Source organism: Podarcis gaigeae, assembly GCF_964106915.1.
Source record: "Podarcis gaigeae genome assembly, chromosome: 12".
Classification (NCBI taxonomy): domain Eukaryota; kingdom Metazoa; phylum Chordata; class Lepidosauria; order Squamata; family Lacertidae; genus Podarcis; species Podarcis gaigeae.
In genome coordinates, this window is record NC_139688.1 from 54,825,555 (window position 1) to 54,844,082 (window position 18,528).

An 18,528-nucleotide genomic window follows, 5' to 3' on the forward strand; every position below is an offset into this window, starting at 1 on the left:
TCTCAGCGCCTTTCTCGGACGGCAGGAGGGGGCGGGGCCGGCGTTGGTTGCTGAGGCGCTATGACAACGGGAGCAAAAATGGCGGCGGGCAGAGCTGGCTAGGGAGTACTTGAGGCGTTCTTCCCCCGCGCGCCCCGTATACCAACAGACACCCCCCCCATTCCTTCCTTGTAATAACAGCTTCTGCTTGGCGTAGTCCCCCCCCTCCCGCTCCCCTATCCATCTCTCTCTCTCTTTATTTGCGTCTTCGCTTATCTCCCTCATGGGTCCCGTTAGCATCCTCCTGCCCCAAAGGTAGCGCGGCGAGAGGGTGCTTGTGACCAGGACGTCGGCGCCCTGACTCGGACTCCCTGACAGGCAAACGGCGCTCTTGCGGCCCGTGAGGGAGTCTCGGGATGAGGCGCTCGCCTTAATGCGCACCCGGCTACCTGCTGTGGATCTGCGGGAGGAGGGCGCAGGTGAGGAGAAGAAAAGGGTTTCCCAATGTTGGGAATAGTCAGGTAAGTTAACGTCTTACATCCTTTCAAATGTGTTTGGAGGAGTGTCGTGTTTTCGTTACTGTTACGTATTTTGTGTTTTTATCTTGTATGTTTATGCCGTGAACCAGCCCTAAGATCTTCAGATGAAGGGCAGTACATTATACAAATTCAATGAATAATAATAATAATAATAATAAGTAAAGAAAATGAGCACGATCTCGTGTCTTGTACTGTGCAAAGTAGAAGATCTGCTGTTGGAGACATTGCCCTGTGCACTTTTTCTCAGAGATGCTGCCAATCTCACTTCCCAAGGTAGGAAGTGTGCATAAAGGCTGCAGCCTTGCAACCCGTTCAGTGTGTCCAGGTGAGCTTGCAAATAACAGCGCATAGGACTGCCGCCTTAAGGTTGCGGTTCTGTGTACACTTTCCTGCAAATCTGTTCCATGGAACTCGGTGCAAATTCTCAGTACAAATGCTTTGGGTTGGGCTGCAGGGATAAATAAGCATAATGGCAACAAAACTCATGCACGGGAAACTCGATATACCTGTGTGTACTATTTCTACAACACCAGGGTCTAGGGAATACCTCTATGTGGTGGACATTGCTGTTTCATTCAGAATGTTCAGGACATTAACTGCAAACTGAGCAATTTCCTAAAAGGTTTTTGCATTCTTTTGAGACAAGTGAGATGTTCGCTGTATATGCCCAGGGACGTATATTGTGCTTTAGATGTTTATGCAATTTTTTTTCCTTTCTTAGGTCTTTCCAATGCGCAATAAGAGTATTGAAGAAGCTGGCAAATTGTGTTTTTAGCTTGCATTGCTGTAAATACTTGCATTAATGTGTGTAACCTAGTGTTGCTAAGCTAAGGCAAGGATTACTGAATCTCTAGCCTCTTTTCCTTTACTGTGTTCCAGTTAACTGCAGGCAGGTATTAGTGCAACCTATTTGTGTCTGACTGGATTCAGTTCCTTAGCTTGTGTCATAAGGGCAATTCAAGGCGATTAAAGTAGAGGAATAAATGCTTGCCTGTATATTGCTTCATTCCTATTTCATCATTGCCATGATGCTCCTCTCCACTCCTACTCACTGTCAGCCAGTCAGCATCCCATGGCTCAGTCCTCATTGGATTGTCTGTGGGTTTGTCCCCATCCCATCTTTTATCGTAAAAATATTTTGTATTTCTGCAAACATTGGTGTTCTCCCAGTTTTACAGATTCCTCCCTCTCATGGATGTGTGACTTCATTTATGTACTATTTTGGCTACATAAGCAATGGCACTCTCAGCCTGAACACTGGAAATAAAGTGAATTGCGATTATTTATTATATAGCACCTTCAGTGTACATATGCTAAGCTCCAAAATAGCTCTGTGCTTGAGCAGAACGCACACCTTTGGATAATATGTTGCTGATTTGCCTTTCCAAATGCAGCCCTTTATATCATGTTGAGTCCTGTTCCAGAGTGGCCATCAACCTTCAGGAACAGCCTTGCAAGGCCACAGTGGGAAAGAGGGGCAGGAAAGTTCTATTGCATAAATTGAGCTTCACACATGGCTCTATGGATACTGTGATTAAAGAATGACATAGAAATATTAGCAGCTCCTTCTGGGCTTTTTTTCTGTTTGTTTGTCCCAGGTGATTTTGAAGGAAATTTCAATTGTACAAGATAGATTGTTCTACTAGTCTGTTTGAGAGATAAATATACATTATTATAGCTTATTCTACCCAACTGCAGTGGTCACGGTTCCATGGGCAGCACAGTACCCATTGTTTGCTTTGATCATACTGTCATTAAGCTTCTCATTTAATAAATAAGAACAAAGCGACTAGTTGTTAACATTTAGTGGCATATGTTGTTAGAGTTTGGTGTGTATATTTGCTGTATGTGGCCATGATTTATAATTCCTTCAGCCCGTGAAGGATTCCCGCCCACCTGCCTGCATCTATAGTGTATCTCAAATTGCTTTTGAAGCCCCCTTTGGAATGTGAAATTAGGTGGATTTTACATCACCTTGTTTCCCCCCCCTCTCACTAGGGCTGAAGGAGAATGTCTTTATTTAAAGCTCGTGACTGGTGGTCTACAGTGGTGGGCAACAAAGAAGAATTTGATCAAGGATGCTTATGTGTTGCAAATGTTGACAATAGCAGCAGTGGACAAGGTAAATGGACTAAAAATATTGTGAAACTCTGCACAGAGGCTGCAATCCCAAGCATATTTAGTGGGAAACACTTTCTGTTAAGCTTAAAAAGGTTTAATTTTGAGGAGATGTGCTTAGAATTGATATTTAATTCTGGAACTCTAAATGCAGCTTGATGCTGTCTGTGTTTACATGGAAGTTCCTCAGACTTCAGTAGAGCTTATTCCCAAGGAAGCATACATTGCATTGCAACCTTAAAGTTCCATCCTGTGTAGGAATAATGAGTCACCACATTTTCAATTGTGTAAGCTTCACTTAGTATTTGAATATGTTTGTTTTTCAGATAAAATAATTGTGGGCAGTTATACAGGGTTCCTTAGAATCTACAATCCCCATCCTATAAAACCCGGAGATGCTGTGCAAGCTGAAGATTTGCTCTTGGAAGTGCAGTTACCTGAGCCAATACTTCAAGTGGAAGTAGGAAAATTTGTTTCGTAAGTAAACAGTGTTGCCGCTAATGATCTTATTAATTGGGAAACTCTGAGTGAGTTTATCATTGGAGTCAATTTACTCTCTAAGGATTGACCTGGTTTATTTTATGAAGTGCCTTGGGCTTATATTGGAACAATTATATATATAGAATCAAAATATGGATTTTGGCACATTTGTTTTTTTGGAGTTGTCCTTCTTTGGCATTTTCCCAATCCTCAAGGTCATTTTATCTGAACCATGTATAATACTTATCTTTTTAATTAATTATGGTATGTATAGGCAAACTTCATAAAGCAGTTTAAATAGCTTTGTTACAAATAGGCTATCAAAGACAGGCTACCAAAAAACAAAACATTTTTTTTAAAAAAAAACCTAAATCCTCCTCTATGGTGCAAGACGGTTCTCAGGTAACCCAATGGTGGTAGTTTAAACCCAATGGTGGTAGTTTACAGAAGCTACTTCAACTGGAACACCAGGATCTAGATGAAGGGCAGCTGTCTGAAAAACTATGACACTTAAAATTTCCAGATGCCCTCATCTGGAGGGCAGTTTAAATATTAAAATAATTGATGACAATAATAAATAAGTGCCAAAGGAAATATAATGTAATTAATATAGACCAGTTTGCAAGCAAGCTCTCTCTTTTTTCAATCTTTTCAAAGAATATTGCATGTTTGCTATTGCTGTCTACAACTGGGTACTTGTTTGAATACTGTAGAGCTGTCCCTTGTGTCCTCTATCTTCTTGTAGAAAGGCAACTGTCTTGCATGCATATCATAAAAGGATAAGTGAGCATTTTATTCCTAATACTTGTGAAGACATTATATATTTCTAATAATTTGACAGGCATAAACATGCAAATACAAACATGTCAAAAATATTGAGTGTTAAAACTCTTTCATGTCTGCTATATAGCACAGGTTCTTAAACAAAGTTTACTAGAATTGTTGCTAGTTTATTAGCCTCAGAGTAATATACTTTTCTTAACGGTTGACTCATATTTTCTATTTTTATCTTCCTTTGCAGTGGTATAGAACTGTTACATCTGGCTGTATTACACCCTAAAAAATTATGTGTATATGCTGTCTCAGGTAAAAAAGGGGGCTCTTCAGATTATAGTGACAACTTTTTCTCTTTCTCTATTCTCCACACAAGTAAAAAATTGCATATTCTGATCTGCTAATACCAAGTCAATTTTCAAATTATGAAAAGGTGTATAGTATGGGATTGGTCCTTGCCCACTTTGTCTCTTTGTCTCTGTGCTACTGAAAAGTAATTTGTCAAATAAATACAAACTAATAAAAACAAACTAGGTAAAAACAATAGTTAAAATACATCAAAACACATTTAGAACCAGCAATTAAAATACGTACAGTTTGCTCTGACAGCAGCCCAGTGATCAGCATCCTATGCACACCAGTTTCCCAGAGGCATGTCTGAAGCGATGAAAGGTATAAAACCTAGAAAAGGGCCATAAATAGGATGGCCCAAGCTCACCAAGGAATTTGGTTTGAGGCTTGAAAGAGAATATAACTGGAGAACATAATAGGGGAGTCCTGGCAATGAGGAATAAAGCTTCAGGATGTATTCGCTTAGTCTTTATTTTTTTTAACAGAGCAGTAATGGATGACAATGAATAGCATGCAAGTCTTTTTAAATAAACAACTAACCTACTAGTAAATGACAGTATTTTAGCGGATCCGTAGACTTCCAGGTTTGCTTTCCTTATTTGGCAGAGGCCAGTGCCATAAGTAGCAAATATATATCTTAACCACGAAAACTGCAGCACCAACAAGAATTCCACAAGACTAAGGCCGCAATATATAAAAATTATAATAAAATATAAATTCATGTCAGACAGATGATACCTTCTCCATATTTAATAGGAAGCCTGGGAAACATTGACCATGGGAACCAATATCAGCTAAAGCGTATGTATGAACACAATCTTCAGAGAACAGCCTGCAACATGACTTACGGGCCATTTGGAGGCATAAAAGGTAAATTCTATATTATTATTGGTCTACTTTATGTTATCTATAGAACTCATATGTAATTTTGGCAAAATGCAGATTCTTCCTGTTTTTGACTGTTTTAGGAGGCAGAATCGAGGACATCTTATGACAAAGTGATTAACGCTGCAATCCTAACCCCATGTATCTGGGAGTAAGACCCACTGAATTCAGCAGAACTTCTTTCTGAATAGGCTTAGTTAGGATTGCACTGTGAATTATGAGACTAGTGCCTCCTTACTACGTACAAAGGATGATGCTGTTTGCCTATCTTGTAGTCATATTTCCTTAGAGGTTGAAAAAAAAATTGTTTTTAACTATAAGAGCAGCCACATTTGCTGGAATATGTGAGAGTGAATCAGTTCTTCTGATACATTATTAATGTGTGAGGATGAGTGCACTAGCTCTGCCCCCCTGCCATGATTCTGTCTGTCCTCCACAAATTGTAAGATGAGCTTCTAAAGTGGAGAGTCTCCTGTACTTGTTTTTTGGCCATAATATGATCATTTTATGTTAATATTAGTTGTACAGCAAGAAGCCTGCTTCTGACTACATAAGGTAGAATATAATTACAGTTTTACGTGATGTGCATTAACAAATTTAACCACTAGAGGTCTCTGATGTGTTTCAGCCAGAATTGAAATGGAAAAAAAAATGTTTAAAACTATATTATAGCCCCTTGTTTCAGTCATAGGCAATGAATGTAGAGGAAAGTGCGCATCTCCTTGTGAACAGTGCCAGAATAATCAGGACTGGTTCAGAAGTTCATAGTTGGCATGTTAACCATGGGGCTGTCTCAATTAGTGTCAGGACCAACACATGTGGCAGGACGCACTTTGAATCTGGTTTTCTGTACAGAGTTTGGGAATGGATGATCTGTGGGCGAGCTAGAAATGTCTGTTGGCCTAATCAGTTTTGACTCTATGACTGCATAAGCTGCACAGGGTGGTCAATCCATTAACATGGTCCGTCTCAGGAGGCAGATGGATTAAGATGATTTTCTGATGATCATCTTTTGATAATTCCCTGCTGATTTGGTCAACAACCCTGCCCCATTAGGTCCTGCTGAAGTCCTGGTCTCCACCTGGAATGAGGGGATGGCCTATCAATATGATCATAGAATCATAGAATCATAGAGTTGGAAGAGACCACAAGGGCCATCGAATCCAACCCCCTGCCAAGCAGGAAACCCCATCAGAGCACTCCTGACATATGGTTGTCAAGCCTCTGCTTAAAGACCTCCAAAGAAGGAGACTCCACCACACTCCTTGGCAGCAAATTCCACTGTCGAACAGCTCTTACTGTCAGGAAGTTCTTCCTAATGTTTAGGCGGAATCTTCTTTCTTGTAGTTTGGATCCATTGCTCCGTGTCCACTTCTCTGGAGCAGCAGAAAACAACCTTTCTCCCTCCTTATGCGTTTATACAATTTTTTATACTGCTTAATATAATAAAAAAATCTCTAAGCAGTTTACATAAAAATACAGCAGCATTCAATAAAATGTCTTAAACCGGATAAAAAGAAAACATAACTTCATATCACAAACAAAACTGAGCAGTGTACTATATCTATAAACTAACAATCATAGTAAACATGTATTTGTAATGACTATTTAAAGGTAATTTATGCCTCTGTCTCATGAATTACCCAAGGGACAGCATTCCAGAGTGTGAATGCTGTCACCAAGAATGTTTTCATCAAGCGACAATCCACTGGTTGGCAAACCAGCGGGTCTCCTCAGGTCTTAAACATTGCCTTGGTCTGTACTGGGGGAGGCAGTCTGCCAGGTATCTTGGTCTCAGGTAGTCCACGGCTGTAAATTTCAACGACAATACAGTGAACTTGGCTTGGTAGTTAGAACCCCTTGCAGATCTTTCAACACTTGCCACAACATGAGTAATGCCGGGCAGCCTTGCTGCTTAATTTTGCCTTAGTTGTAGCTTCCATACCTGGTAAAAGTGTTCCACACATGCAGTTCATTATGGTGGTCTAATCATGAGGTTAGCAATGTATGGACCACTGTGGCAAAGCTATCCTTGTTCAAGAATGGTTGTAGCTGTTGCACAAACTAAAGTTGATACTAAGTACTCGGAGCCACTGAGGTCACCTGTGCGGTCTGTCCATGTCGTTCCTGGACCATTTCCTGGACGCAGTAGTGAAATTGATGAGGAGAAACAAGCTGAGGTTGAATCATGGCAAGACAGAGGCATTGTGGGTGAGTGGTTCCCGTGTCTAAGAAATTTGACAGTTGCTGAACTGAAGGAGCAGCTTCAGAATTTGCGGGTGCTTCTGGATCCAGCTTTGTCACTGGAAGCTCAGGTAGCATAATAAAGAATACACAATAAAACAAAACAAAAAGAATGTCAATAGCCCCCTCCCCCAAACATATCGTAAAAGTTGCCTCTCTTTTTGTTACGGCATTGCTGTAACCATTTGCTTTCTAATCTTGCAACTGAGGCTTAATGCTAAAATCAAGAATTTTGGAGAATAGAAAAACCAGCTCTGTGCTGTTGTACATTCTCAGTATAACATCTGGTGTAAATAACTAGGTTGTAAGTACCATACAAAGATTAGTTAAACCAATTCCTTGTGCTCTGCCAGCATATTCATACAGGATCTGTACTCTAGCTATGCAGACTTAATTTCTTATGGCTAGATATTCCTTTAGTCATAATTAGTGATTAATTTGCTTTTATAATATACGTTACACTTGATATGGGTTTTGTTGCACCAGCTATAGGATTTAATGTGATGAAAATAATTTGTCAAGCAACACCACAGTGGAGATCTTTAGTGATCCCAGATTTATGAATGATTCATACTGGTGATTTGTCATCATTGAGTGGACTTGAAACTTGCTAAATTTGTGTTGGGCAGTAGCTCTATCACATGTTGATTTTTAAAAATGAAATTATGATCCACGGCAAGATAATAGTAAAATGTTACGGTGGATCAGCCAATTGTGAGAATCAATCAAGTATCTTTGGCCGCTCCATGCTAAAGGTCCGCATCAGATGATGCATATAAAATAGCAGGCAAAGCATGGTATACGAGGTACAGCTGGATGTGTCAGGGTTCTGTTCTCCCCTTAATCTGCCCATTGCCATGGCACATTGTAACAAGGGGACAAGCTGGGGTTTTGTTATTTCAGAAAGTGAATATTGAATGGGATGTAGCATTTTTATGGTTCCTCTGAAAAATCTTAACACAAGTAGCATTGTAAGGATCACAAGGACTGTTACGCTATTAAAAATATATATAACCGCTCCCAGAATTACACATCTGTTTTATGTTAATCCATGGATCCAGCAAAACAAAAGAGAAATAATAAAAACAATTGTATTTTTAAAACAGTAGAAAAAAGTTACAAGGGGAAGAAAGGCTATAGAAAAGCCAGCTTTTCTCAGCCAAATGTCTGAATCCATTTTACTTTTATTATAGTTCAGCCTGGAGGCAAAGCATGTTTCAGACTTACAACAAAGAAGGTGCTATGAGGAAGAATTCTTCTTAATAGCAAAGTACTACATATGTAAAAACCATGCAGCTTTGTAACAGGAAACTTATAAGAGTGGTAGACTGGGGGTTTACTTTTCTACAATTTTGCAAGGGTGGTTTTTATTAGGTGCTAGTCCAGAAAAAAAGATTATCATCTAAGCTTTATGTTGCAAGTTTAAGTGTATCGTTTACTTCTATTTAAATTAGACAGAGATATAAATTTGGTCTATGATTTATCAACTAGTTCTTTGCAGAATGGCACTTAACCCTTAATGTAAACAGCTTTTAAACATTGAGTCCAAAGAAGCGAATAAAATATGGCTATTGTAAAGTTATATGTTATTTTGTTTTTGTTTTTTCGATTGTAATAAGAAAATCTTTAATAAATATCTTATAAAAAAAAATAAACATTGTCTACTGAGAAATAACAACGGCCCATTGTGTCTTGGGTTTGTCCATACCCACCATTTCATCTCATCCTGCCCAACCAGAGGTGAGTAGAAGCTTGTAACAAACTGCAGTTTCTCATTTAGTCCATATACTGAAAATGTAGTTGTTACAAACTGTGAATGGAAGCTTCCAATCTCATCCCCTTCAGTGCAGCAGGTTGCGAATATTGCTTTCAGTGATTGTTAGCAGGGCATGGTCTCCATTTTGTTCCAAGAAACAAATTCAGAGGAAAATTACTCTTTTAAAACTCAGTTTTGTTCTGGAGTACTGTCTTTTTTGTATTTAGTGGACTCTTCGAAAAGCTTTAAGGAGGTTTCTTTTCTTTTAAGTACAATACTAGCTGCTGTGTTGTGATTATACTTTTAGACACAAATGTTTCATGTAACTTTGCCCTAAGAATGTCATACAGTCATACCTCGGTTTGCGAACATGATCCGTGCGGGAGGCACGTTTGCAGCCTGAGGAGCTGCGTCTGCGCACGCGCGTGATGCGATTCGGCACTTCTGTGCATGCGCGTGACGTCATTTTGTGTTTCTGCGCATGCGCGAGTGCCGAAACCCAGAAGTAACGTGTTCCTGTACTTCCGGGTTCGGCGCAGTCCGCAACCCGAAAACACGCAACCCGCAGCATTCATAACCAGAGGTATGACTGTATTGGATATTTTCTAGCATCACACCACCTTTAGAACTCTGATAGTTCTGATAGAACTCCTCTGTGCTTTGGAGTTTTATGGAATCCTCTGTGCAATGTGTTTGTGGCAGGAGAGGGAGTAATAGGTTGGTTTGATCAGGATCTGGGGTTCTAGAGGAGCCTGAACTACTTACTTGTCCCATTGTTATCAGTCATTATAAAGTACAGCAAAACAATGAACTGAACTTTTGAGCCACACAAATGTACTTTTGGAAATCTGCATTATGTTTCTGGTTGCACTGTGTTGTTCACTGACCTTGCATCTGTCATCAAGGCAGTTGTGGGCAAAGAATGGAGTTGGACCTTCATCTCTAGACTCATTCCTGCCCTGTGTGTGCCAAGATGGAGGATCTTTCATAGGGAGCGAGGCAGGGCCAGAGGTTAGCAAAGAGATGCTGGGCATATGTGGGCTGAGTTATGGAGTGGGAATGGGCTGAAATGAAGGGTGCAGGGGAAGGGCAATGAAAACCGTTCCCCACCCAAACCATGTTATCCTATGAACCTTTCAGCAGAGGCGAATTTATTCCTGCATTACTGGGGGTTGGACTAGATAACCCTTGGGGTCCCTTCCAACCCTACAATTGTATGATTCTATGATTTAGGGGAGCGTGAACAGTTCACCCACGCTGGGTATTGAGCCAAGAGGGTAGCGCAGAGGGTGCTGCAACAGTGACGAACAATGGAAGGTGAGAAGTGGGGGGTGCTGAATTTTGGCATTGCACAGGGCTGCCGCTGAAATTTGAAAACCCAAAGTCCACCACTGTTTATAGATAAATGAACACAAGTTCAATTCATGTGGTTTTGATTTGGAAGACCAAAACAATCATACCAATGAAACAGTAGTTGAGAACTATGATCACTATTTCCATTGGGTAGCAAAATCTTTCTTTTTTGGCATTTTGTTATGGAAAAAATCGCTAGAAGAAGTCACTAGTATCACTCAGGTAACCCATGTTCTTTAACTTCAGCAGTAACTTAAAAGGAAATGGAAATATCTCCCCCACTCTTTCTTTTTTAAAGAAAAGAGCAAAGCATTAGGATGTATGCCAGAACACTAGAGGGCCCCTTTCAGGTGTTATTGATAGAGACTAGAGGTCTTAAATTGAAAAGGATATTGAGTTTGATTGTAGATTTACTGTTCAACCTGAATTATGTTTGAATTTAGCTAATTTTGTGGGGGGAATACCTTGGAGTGTTGAAGGTTACAGAAACCAATCATTTTCTCATTGGACTGAAATTATTCCTTGGTTAAGCACACCAACCCTTCCAAACTCCCAAGTTTGTGTCCGTCCTTAAATTTGTTCTCTCTGTTGCACTCTTTGAAGGCTGCAAGGTTCATATTGTAATGAAATCCTGCTACCATCCATTAGATGGGCACAAACAGAAGAATAACTGAGCAGAAGTAAGAATGCTGATGTACAAAACTATCCTGAGTCTTTGTATTGTATACTTATAGACATGGAAATTGGTTTAGCAAATTGTATACTAAAAAGCAGTTCTATATTTCATATGCAGAGCATGCTTCCTAAAATATCAACATATTTAAATGTATGTCTGTAATGCTCTGTAGCACTATTTGTATACCTTGGGTTTTCGGGTATTTCTCCTTACTTTTGTTCATGATAGTGGCCAAGAGACTGATACCGATCAATTGGAAGAATAGAGAAATGATTCCGTTTAATCAATGGCTTGACAACATGACAATATTGGCAACATATGAACGGACACATTATAGACACCGACTTTCTTGGGATAAATATAATGATATTTAGAATGAGATTACATAGTATTAGGTTATTGATAACTATATGTGTTATAGGGACGCGGGTGGCGCTGTGGGTAAAACCTCAGCGCCTAGGACTTGCCGATCGTATGGTCGGCGGTTCGAATCCCCGAGGCGGGGTGAGCTCCTGTCGTTCGGTCCCAGCTCCTGCCCACCTAGCAGTTCGAAAGCACTCTTAAGTGCAAGTAGATAAATAGGTACCGCTTTATAGCGGGAAGGTAAACGGCGTTTCTATGTGCTGCACTAGTGCTGGCTCGTCAGAGCAGCTTCGTCACGCTGGCCACATGACCCGGAAGTGTCTCCGGACAGCCCTGGCCCCCGGCCTCTTAAGTGAAATGGGTGCACAACCCTAGAGTCGGACACGACTGGCCCGTACGGGCAGGGGTACCTTTACCTTTACTATGTGTATTAGGATAAGATTATACACATCACAACTAAACGACTATGCAAATACTTATGTATTATGTATGGAAATGTAACTGAGCATTTTTTCTCTTTTTCATTCTTGTTTTTCTTTTTTTTTTGTCACCATCTTTTTATCAATGAAATTTTTCTGATAAACTATTAATAATAGTGCAGTGGCACCTTGGTTTACGAACTTACGGTAATCCGTTCCGGAAGTCTGTAAACCAAAACTGTTCTTAAACCAAGGTGGGTTTCCCTACTGAGGCCTCCCGCCAACGGTGCCCTTCCATCATTCGGCTTCCATTCTTAGACCGAGGTAAAGTTCGCAAACCGGGACACTATTTCCGGTTTTGCGGAGTTTGTAAACCAAATCGTTCTTAAACAGGACTGTTCTTAAGCCGAGGTACCACTATAATAATATTGTTCATAGTGAGTGTTCATTGCAGCTAAAAAATTATTAATTTAGATTTGTTGTTAGTCTCCTATGTACTGTATACATTTGCATGGATTAATTTCTGAATATTCATATGTTGTTGAAATTTTCATATGTTTGGGGTACAGTGGTACCTTGGGTTAAGAACTTAATTCGTTCCAGATGTCCGTTCTTAATCTGAAACTGTTCTTAACCCGAGGTACCACTTTAGCTAATGGGGTCTCCTGCTCCCGCCGCGCGATTTCTGTTCTCATCCTGAAGCAAAATTCTTAACCCAAGGTACTATTTCTGGGTTAGCAGAGTCTGTAACCTGAAGCGTCTGTAGCCTGAAGTCTCTGTAACTCGAGGTACCACTGTATCTGGAACTTTAAGCAATCCACCAAATGTTGACTTGAACCATTATTATTGATTGGTTTAGCATATTTACCCAGCTGAATTCCTAACATATCAGAATGTCAGAGAAACTATTATGAATCAAGAACTTTGCTATATTATTTAATCTTTTGGATTAGATAAGTACTTGCTATTTAACAAGTTTTTTTTCTTCTTCCAAATTTCAACAACTGGCTATGCATTTATGGGAGTGTATGTATTTATATGGAGATAAATATAAACAAACGCTTTCTATTGTTATAAACAATAAAATCTAAATTGAACAGAAGCCACATATCCTGTCCTATAATTTAAAAAACATGTGTCCTGTTGTAGGAACCTAAGGAAAGTCATAACTCTAAAACAATTCATCTGTTCAAAAATGCTTTAAGAATTCTACATGTTAAACCTATAATTCTGTTTAAAATTATTGAATTTAGTAATAGGAAGCATTTGTTCATTGGCATAAACTATAAAGAGCTTACATTTCCTAGAAAGATGGATGAGTTTTACTATTAAAGCAACAGGAAAGTCTTAAAATTACCACCACTTGGAAATCTGAAACTAACTTGAAAATATCATGAATTAATGTGTTGTGATGGGAACAAATAATCAAATTTAAGCTGTCAGGGAAACTTCTAGGCAGAGGCTTAAAGGAGTAGAATCTAATGATATGATATATTTGGTCTTTATCACTTAAAGTTGTAGAGAAAATGCAAAAGAAAAAATGGTATTACTTTGAGGGTTTTTTTTTAAATGGTGATGTTGTAATATGACTGTTTTTGGACTATACTTCTGTGACTTCTACACCTCAGATTATTTTTTATAAAATAGAAATGATATATACATTTTCTAATATGAAAAGATTATTTTTCATTGGTTAGCTACCTTCCTTTAGATGTCATGATTAATGTGCTGTTTCATTCTATTTCATGTTTAATAAGGGAAACAGGATTCTTTTTAAAAGTGATGGAAATACTTTTTAATATGCTGATTTACGATTTTGTTAACTCAGACTGCTAGCTCTTTTTATTAAAGCTCTTGGTATAATGGAAATGTGTTTCCGATCAACAGTCAGTAAAAGAATAAAATAACTTTTACACTTTGAGATAATGCACCTTACGTTTAATAAGAGGTTTTTTTTCTTTCAGAAGAGGCAGTTTTATTTGAATTTGGAAGGTTTGATGTGTTTGTGGAGAATTGCTTGAAACGATATCTCCTTTGTTAGAACATTAGTAATATAACTGCACAATGTTGTAACTACAATAAGAGTTTTCCATAAAACAGAGATACGTTCGTTTGTATGTTAGGGACTCAAGATTGAATAAATGAACCAAATCAAACTGAGAAATTTCTAAGTGAACTATAACTTTTAATATAAGGTATTTTATTTTAATTTGTCTAGGCTGCAATTCTATGCGTTCCCCCAAATGTTGATGGTGGGGCTTAGGGGCATAGGCAAACTTGGCCCTCCAGATGTTTTGGGACTACAACTCCCATCCTCCCTGACCACTGGTCCTGTTAGCTATGGATGATGGGAGTTGTAGTCCCCAAACATCTGGAGGGCCAAGTTTGCCTATGCCTGGCTTAGGGTGCACCACATCTCTCTCTCTGCTGGGAAGGGGGTGTTCTCTGTAGTGGAGGCCTGAGCTCTGGAGTAGCTGCAGTTGATGGTGCTTCTGCCAGTGGTAGCCAGTGGAAAACGTGAAAAGGGGCATTTGTGGGTGACCTTGGCCCTTGGGTCACTCAGCAGTGCTGACCTGATGCAGAAAAAAGCAAACAACACTCCCCCCTCCTGCCTATCCAGATGAGCGGGGTATAAATAATAAATTATTATTATTATTATTATTATTTATTATTAATCATGACCCTGGCCTGTTAGGCCTGGTTTGCTCCCTAAGAGTAACACAAACAGAAAACACATTGTTGCACAAGGTTGTCTGTAGGTGGGTGGAAGAATCCCAATACAGTGGTACCTTGGTTTATGAACTTAATCCGTTCCGGAAGTCTGTTCTTAAACCAAAGCATTCTTAAACCAAGGCGTGCTTTCCCATAGCAGCGGGGGACTCAATTTACAAATGGAACACACTCAACAGAAGATTGGAAGAAATTTAAAGACTACTTAGATAAATACTGTAAAATTAAGGAATGTTAGAATGATGTCGGAATGAAGTTAAGTGGTTTTGGCAGTAATGTTATAAAAGAGTATGTAAAAATGGATGGTAATTAGGCGAGAAGGTAAAGTTACAATACATTAAGGTAAAGGATTAAGATAAAAACAAAGAAGGGAAAGGATTTGCTGAATTAACTAATTGAACTGGAATACAAAAAAGGGAGGCGTGAGGAGGTCAGGGAAACAAGTAAATGAAATATAAGATATGAAAAGATTGATTTGCTTTTAACTGTTTTCTATTTTTTTTGTATTTTGTATTTTTTCTTTGTATTTTTGTACTTTTTATTTTTATTTTTTATTTTTTACTTTGTAAGCTCTTTCTTTTTGTAAAACTTTAATAAATATCTTTTTTAAAAAAGGAACACACTCAACAGGAAGCGAAACATGTTCTGCTTCCAAGGCAAAGTTCACAAACCAAAACACCTACTTCTGGGTTTGCAGCGTTCTTAATCCAAGTTGTTCATAAACTAAGCTGTTCTTAAACCAAGGTACCACTGTACTAAGAACTTAGGCAACATAAAATTTTACACTTCATAAGAAACAGTAAGAAACTTGGGGTACAGCACAGGGCAAGACATTCAAGGGGACCTTTCTTGTTGTAATGTGGAACTCCTTGCCCTAGGAACTTCATTTGCCTCTTGTGCTGGAAAAATATTGGTAAATAAATTTAATAATTTTGCAGTAGTCGGTTGTGTACATCTTCAAAGGATGTACAAGTGATTCTGTAGTGTGTGTTCAGGAAATGTGCATGTACATTCAATTTTAAGCCTATTTTCCTGCAAAATGGAAGACCTTATACACTGCTTCCTTTTTATTTAGGTCGTGACTTGATCTGTATACAGTCTGTGGATGGAATGCTTATGTTATTTGAACAAGAAAGCTATTCATTTGGCCGTTTTCTACCTGGTTTTCTTCTTCCTGGTCCGCTGACATATAGCTCTCGAACAGATTCCTTCATTACTGTCTCTTCCTGCCGGCAAGTTGAGAGTTACAAGTACGTAGAGATGTCACACATGAAACATTTTATTTTGTATTTGTTCCCCTTTACTGTTTACTTACATCAAAATGGTCAAGTATTAGGGAGGATGCATCTGAAACAAAAAACACTGTACTGATTTAATGGTCTGCTCAGGTAGGCAACTTGTTTTGGCAGTGATTACATCTAGGTATCCTAGAAATTCCAACAGTAGTGAGTACTAAAAAAAGTACACAAACACCTCATTTTCACTCCTATCCCCGAATGTCCAAGAGCTGCTTTAGATTTTTTTTTTGCACATAACCATGGGTTTAGATCCAGTCTTAGTCATGCTCAGACTAATGTTCCATTGATTCCATTGGGTCTATTCTGACCATGACTATGTCTGGATCCAACCCATAGTGTAGGGGGAAATGTTTGTTTGCACACGTTTCTTTGTTTAAAATATTTATAGTCTGCCTTTCCTTACCTCTCCAATATCAACAATAGAAAACCTTTAAAACCTTTAACTTCCCTAAGATAAAAAGAAGTAAACATACCCACCCAGCCAGTTAAAAAACTTTCTTTTGCGCATGCAATGTATTTGTTGAAAAGAATATGTTTGGCTGGAAATCAAATAAAAGTCAATATTCTCATCAAAGATGTAAATATGTAAAAATATAAATTTGCAGCTGTATAACTCTGTGTCAATAGAAGACACAACTCATGTACTCATTGAATGCCCTTTTTATAACGCTCTTGGAAACAACTACATCCACCCATTGCTAAGATCGCAGAAGGCAAGGCTATCTCTCGCAAAGACTTGTTTTCTGTTGGGTGATGTTGAGAAGTATATATCCTTTAGAATATCCAAATTTCTTATTAAGGATCTACAAAATCGTGTAACAAATTTAAAGGCGCTATGGGAAATGATTTAGCATCTAAAGGTTGGGGAGTAGAATTATAAACCACTATTAGTAGCAGTATTGTTGTTATTATTTTTATGCGTGTAATGGCTGTTTGCTAAAACGCAATAAACTGAATTGATTGATTGAGGGCTATCCAGGCAAGACACATTTTAAATTATTTGTTAATAGTCATACTTGCAAATGCAATTATTCCATCTCATAAGAATAAAGGATAGAAGTCTTGAAAATAGGTTTAAATCAGGTTTTTTATGCACTCTGAAGTAATTTCCCAATATGAAAGTATTAAAAAATTTTAAAAGATACTGTTTGTTTTTTCAATAGGTACCAAGTGCTTGCATTTGCAAAGGACGCTGAGACCCAAGAAAATGAGCAACAAAAGCGTGGGTCAGGAAAAAGGCTTGTGGTAAATTTGCTGCTTCTTATGGATAATCAGTGATGCTCCATATTCTAAAGGATTTAAAATATTAGTTTATAGTTGTGAAGGATTCAGCTCTATTAATGGACTTCTGTTGATACTGTCCCCAGCCCAGCAATGATGTTTGTGTTTTATTTTCCTGAAAAAGGCTCCTCATCACATAAGGAAACTGGGGCAAGAGAGCAGCTAAGTTTTGAGATGCTGAAAGCATTTAAAATGTAGCTTTTGTTGAAGCACTGTTGCTGTTGCTATGGGGAAAGGAAACAAAAACGCCACTTCACATTATTTATACCGGGGCACTATCTTCTTTGATTTGTACCAATGGGATGCATGCTATACAGCACTTTATTATTTTCCTCCTGGCATGCTGGATTCTTGCCTTTCTTGAACTGAGTGGTATTGATGGCAACCAATAAAGCAAAGAGAAATAAAACAATACAAATCACAAAATGAATTGATGTTACGTAGTCAAGATATTACCGTATTTTTCGCCCTATAGGACGCACTGTCCCATAAGGCGCACCTAGTTTTTTTGGGTGGAAAATAAAGGGAAAAAAATTATTTCCCCCAGGCGCGGGGCTGGGGCGAGGGAGGCTCGAGCTTCCCCCGACCCCAGCCCCCAAACAGGCAGCTCTCTGCAAGCTGTGGGAGCCCAGCGCTGGCTCCCGCTGCTTGCTGAGAGGTCCGCGAAGCCTGGACGCGCTGAGCTCAGCGCGTGCAGGATTCTGCATGCAGGCGACTCTCCGCAAGCAGCAGGAGCACTCCCGCTGCTTGCGGAGAGGTCCGCGAAGCCTGGACGCGTTGAGCTCCGTGCGCGCAGGCTTCGGCATGCAGGCAACTCTCCGCAAGCAGCGGGAGTGCTCCCGCTGCTTGCGGAGAGGTCCGCAAATCCTGCATTTGCCCCATAGTCCTATAGGGCGAAAAATACGGTAACTCCTGTGTTAGCACGGCAGATTATGACACCCTGTACTTAGAGGGATGCGGGTGGCGCTGTGGGTTAAACCACAGAGCCTAGGACTTGCCAATCAGAAGGTTGGCGGTTTGAATCCCCGTGACGGGGTGAGCTCCCGTTGCTCGGTCCCTGCTCCTGCCAACCTAGCAGTTTGAAAGCACATCAAAGTGCAAGTAGATAAATAGATACCGCTCCGGCGGGAAGGTAAACGCCGTTTCCGTGCGCTGCTCTGGTTCGCCAGAAGCTGCTTAGTCATGCTGGCCACATGATCCGGAAGCTGTACGCCGGCTGCCTGGGCCAATAAAGTGAGATGAGCGCCGCAACCCCAGAGTCGGCCACGATTGGACCTAATGG

General features: G+C 39.6%; 1 protein-coding gene across 5 annotated transcripts in view; it reads left to right on the forward strand.

Moving 5' to 3' along the window:
- The first annotated feature begins 1 nt into the window (after position 1).
- Positions 2-18,528, forward strand: part of BBS9 (Bardet-Biedl syndrome 9) — a 229,613-nt gene continuing 211,086 nt past the window's right edge. For 2 of the 5 annotated variants that reach the window (XM_083706266.1, XM_083706264.1), the window contains exons 1-7: positions 10-500; positions 2,517-2,640; positions 2,963-3,113; positions 4,138-4,202; positions 4,998-5,111; positions 15,743-15,917; positions 17,129-17,210. In XM_083706266.1, the coding sequence (XP_083562392.1) occupies positions 2,529-2,640; positions 2,963-3,113; positions 4,138-4,202; positions 4,998-5,111; positions 15,743-15,917; positions 17,129-17,210 (699 nt within the window). In that variant the 5' untranslated portion in view covers positions 10-500; positions 2,517-2,528. Of the gene's footprint in view, positions 501-1,244; positions 1,408-2,516; positions 2,641-2,962; positions 3,114-4,137; positions 4,203-4,997; positions 5,112-15,742; positions 15,918-17,128; positions 17,211-18,528 lie in introns of those variants that run through there. The other 3 variants (XM_083706268.1, XM_083706265.1, XM_083706267.1) reach the window with 2 other exon arrangements.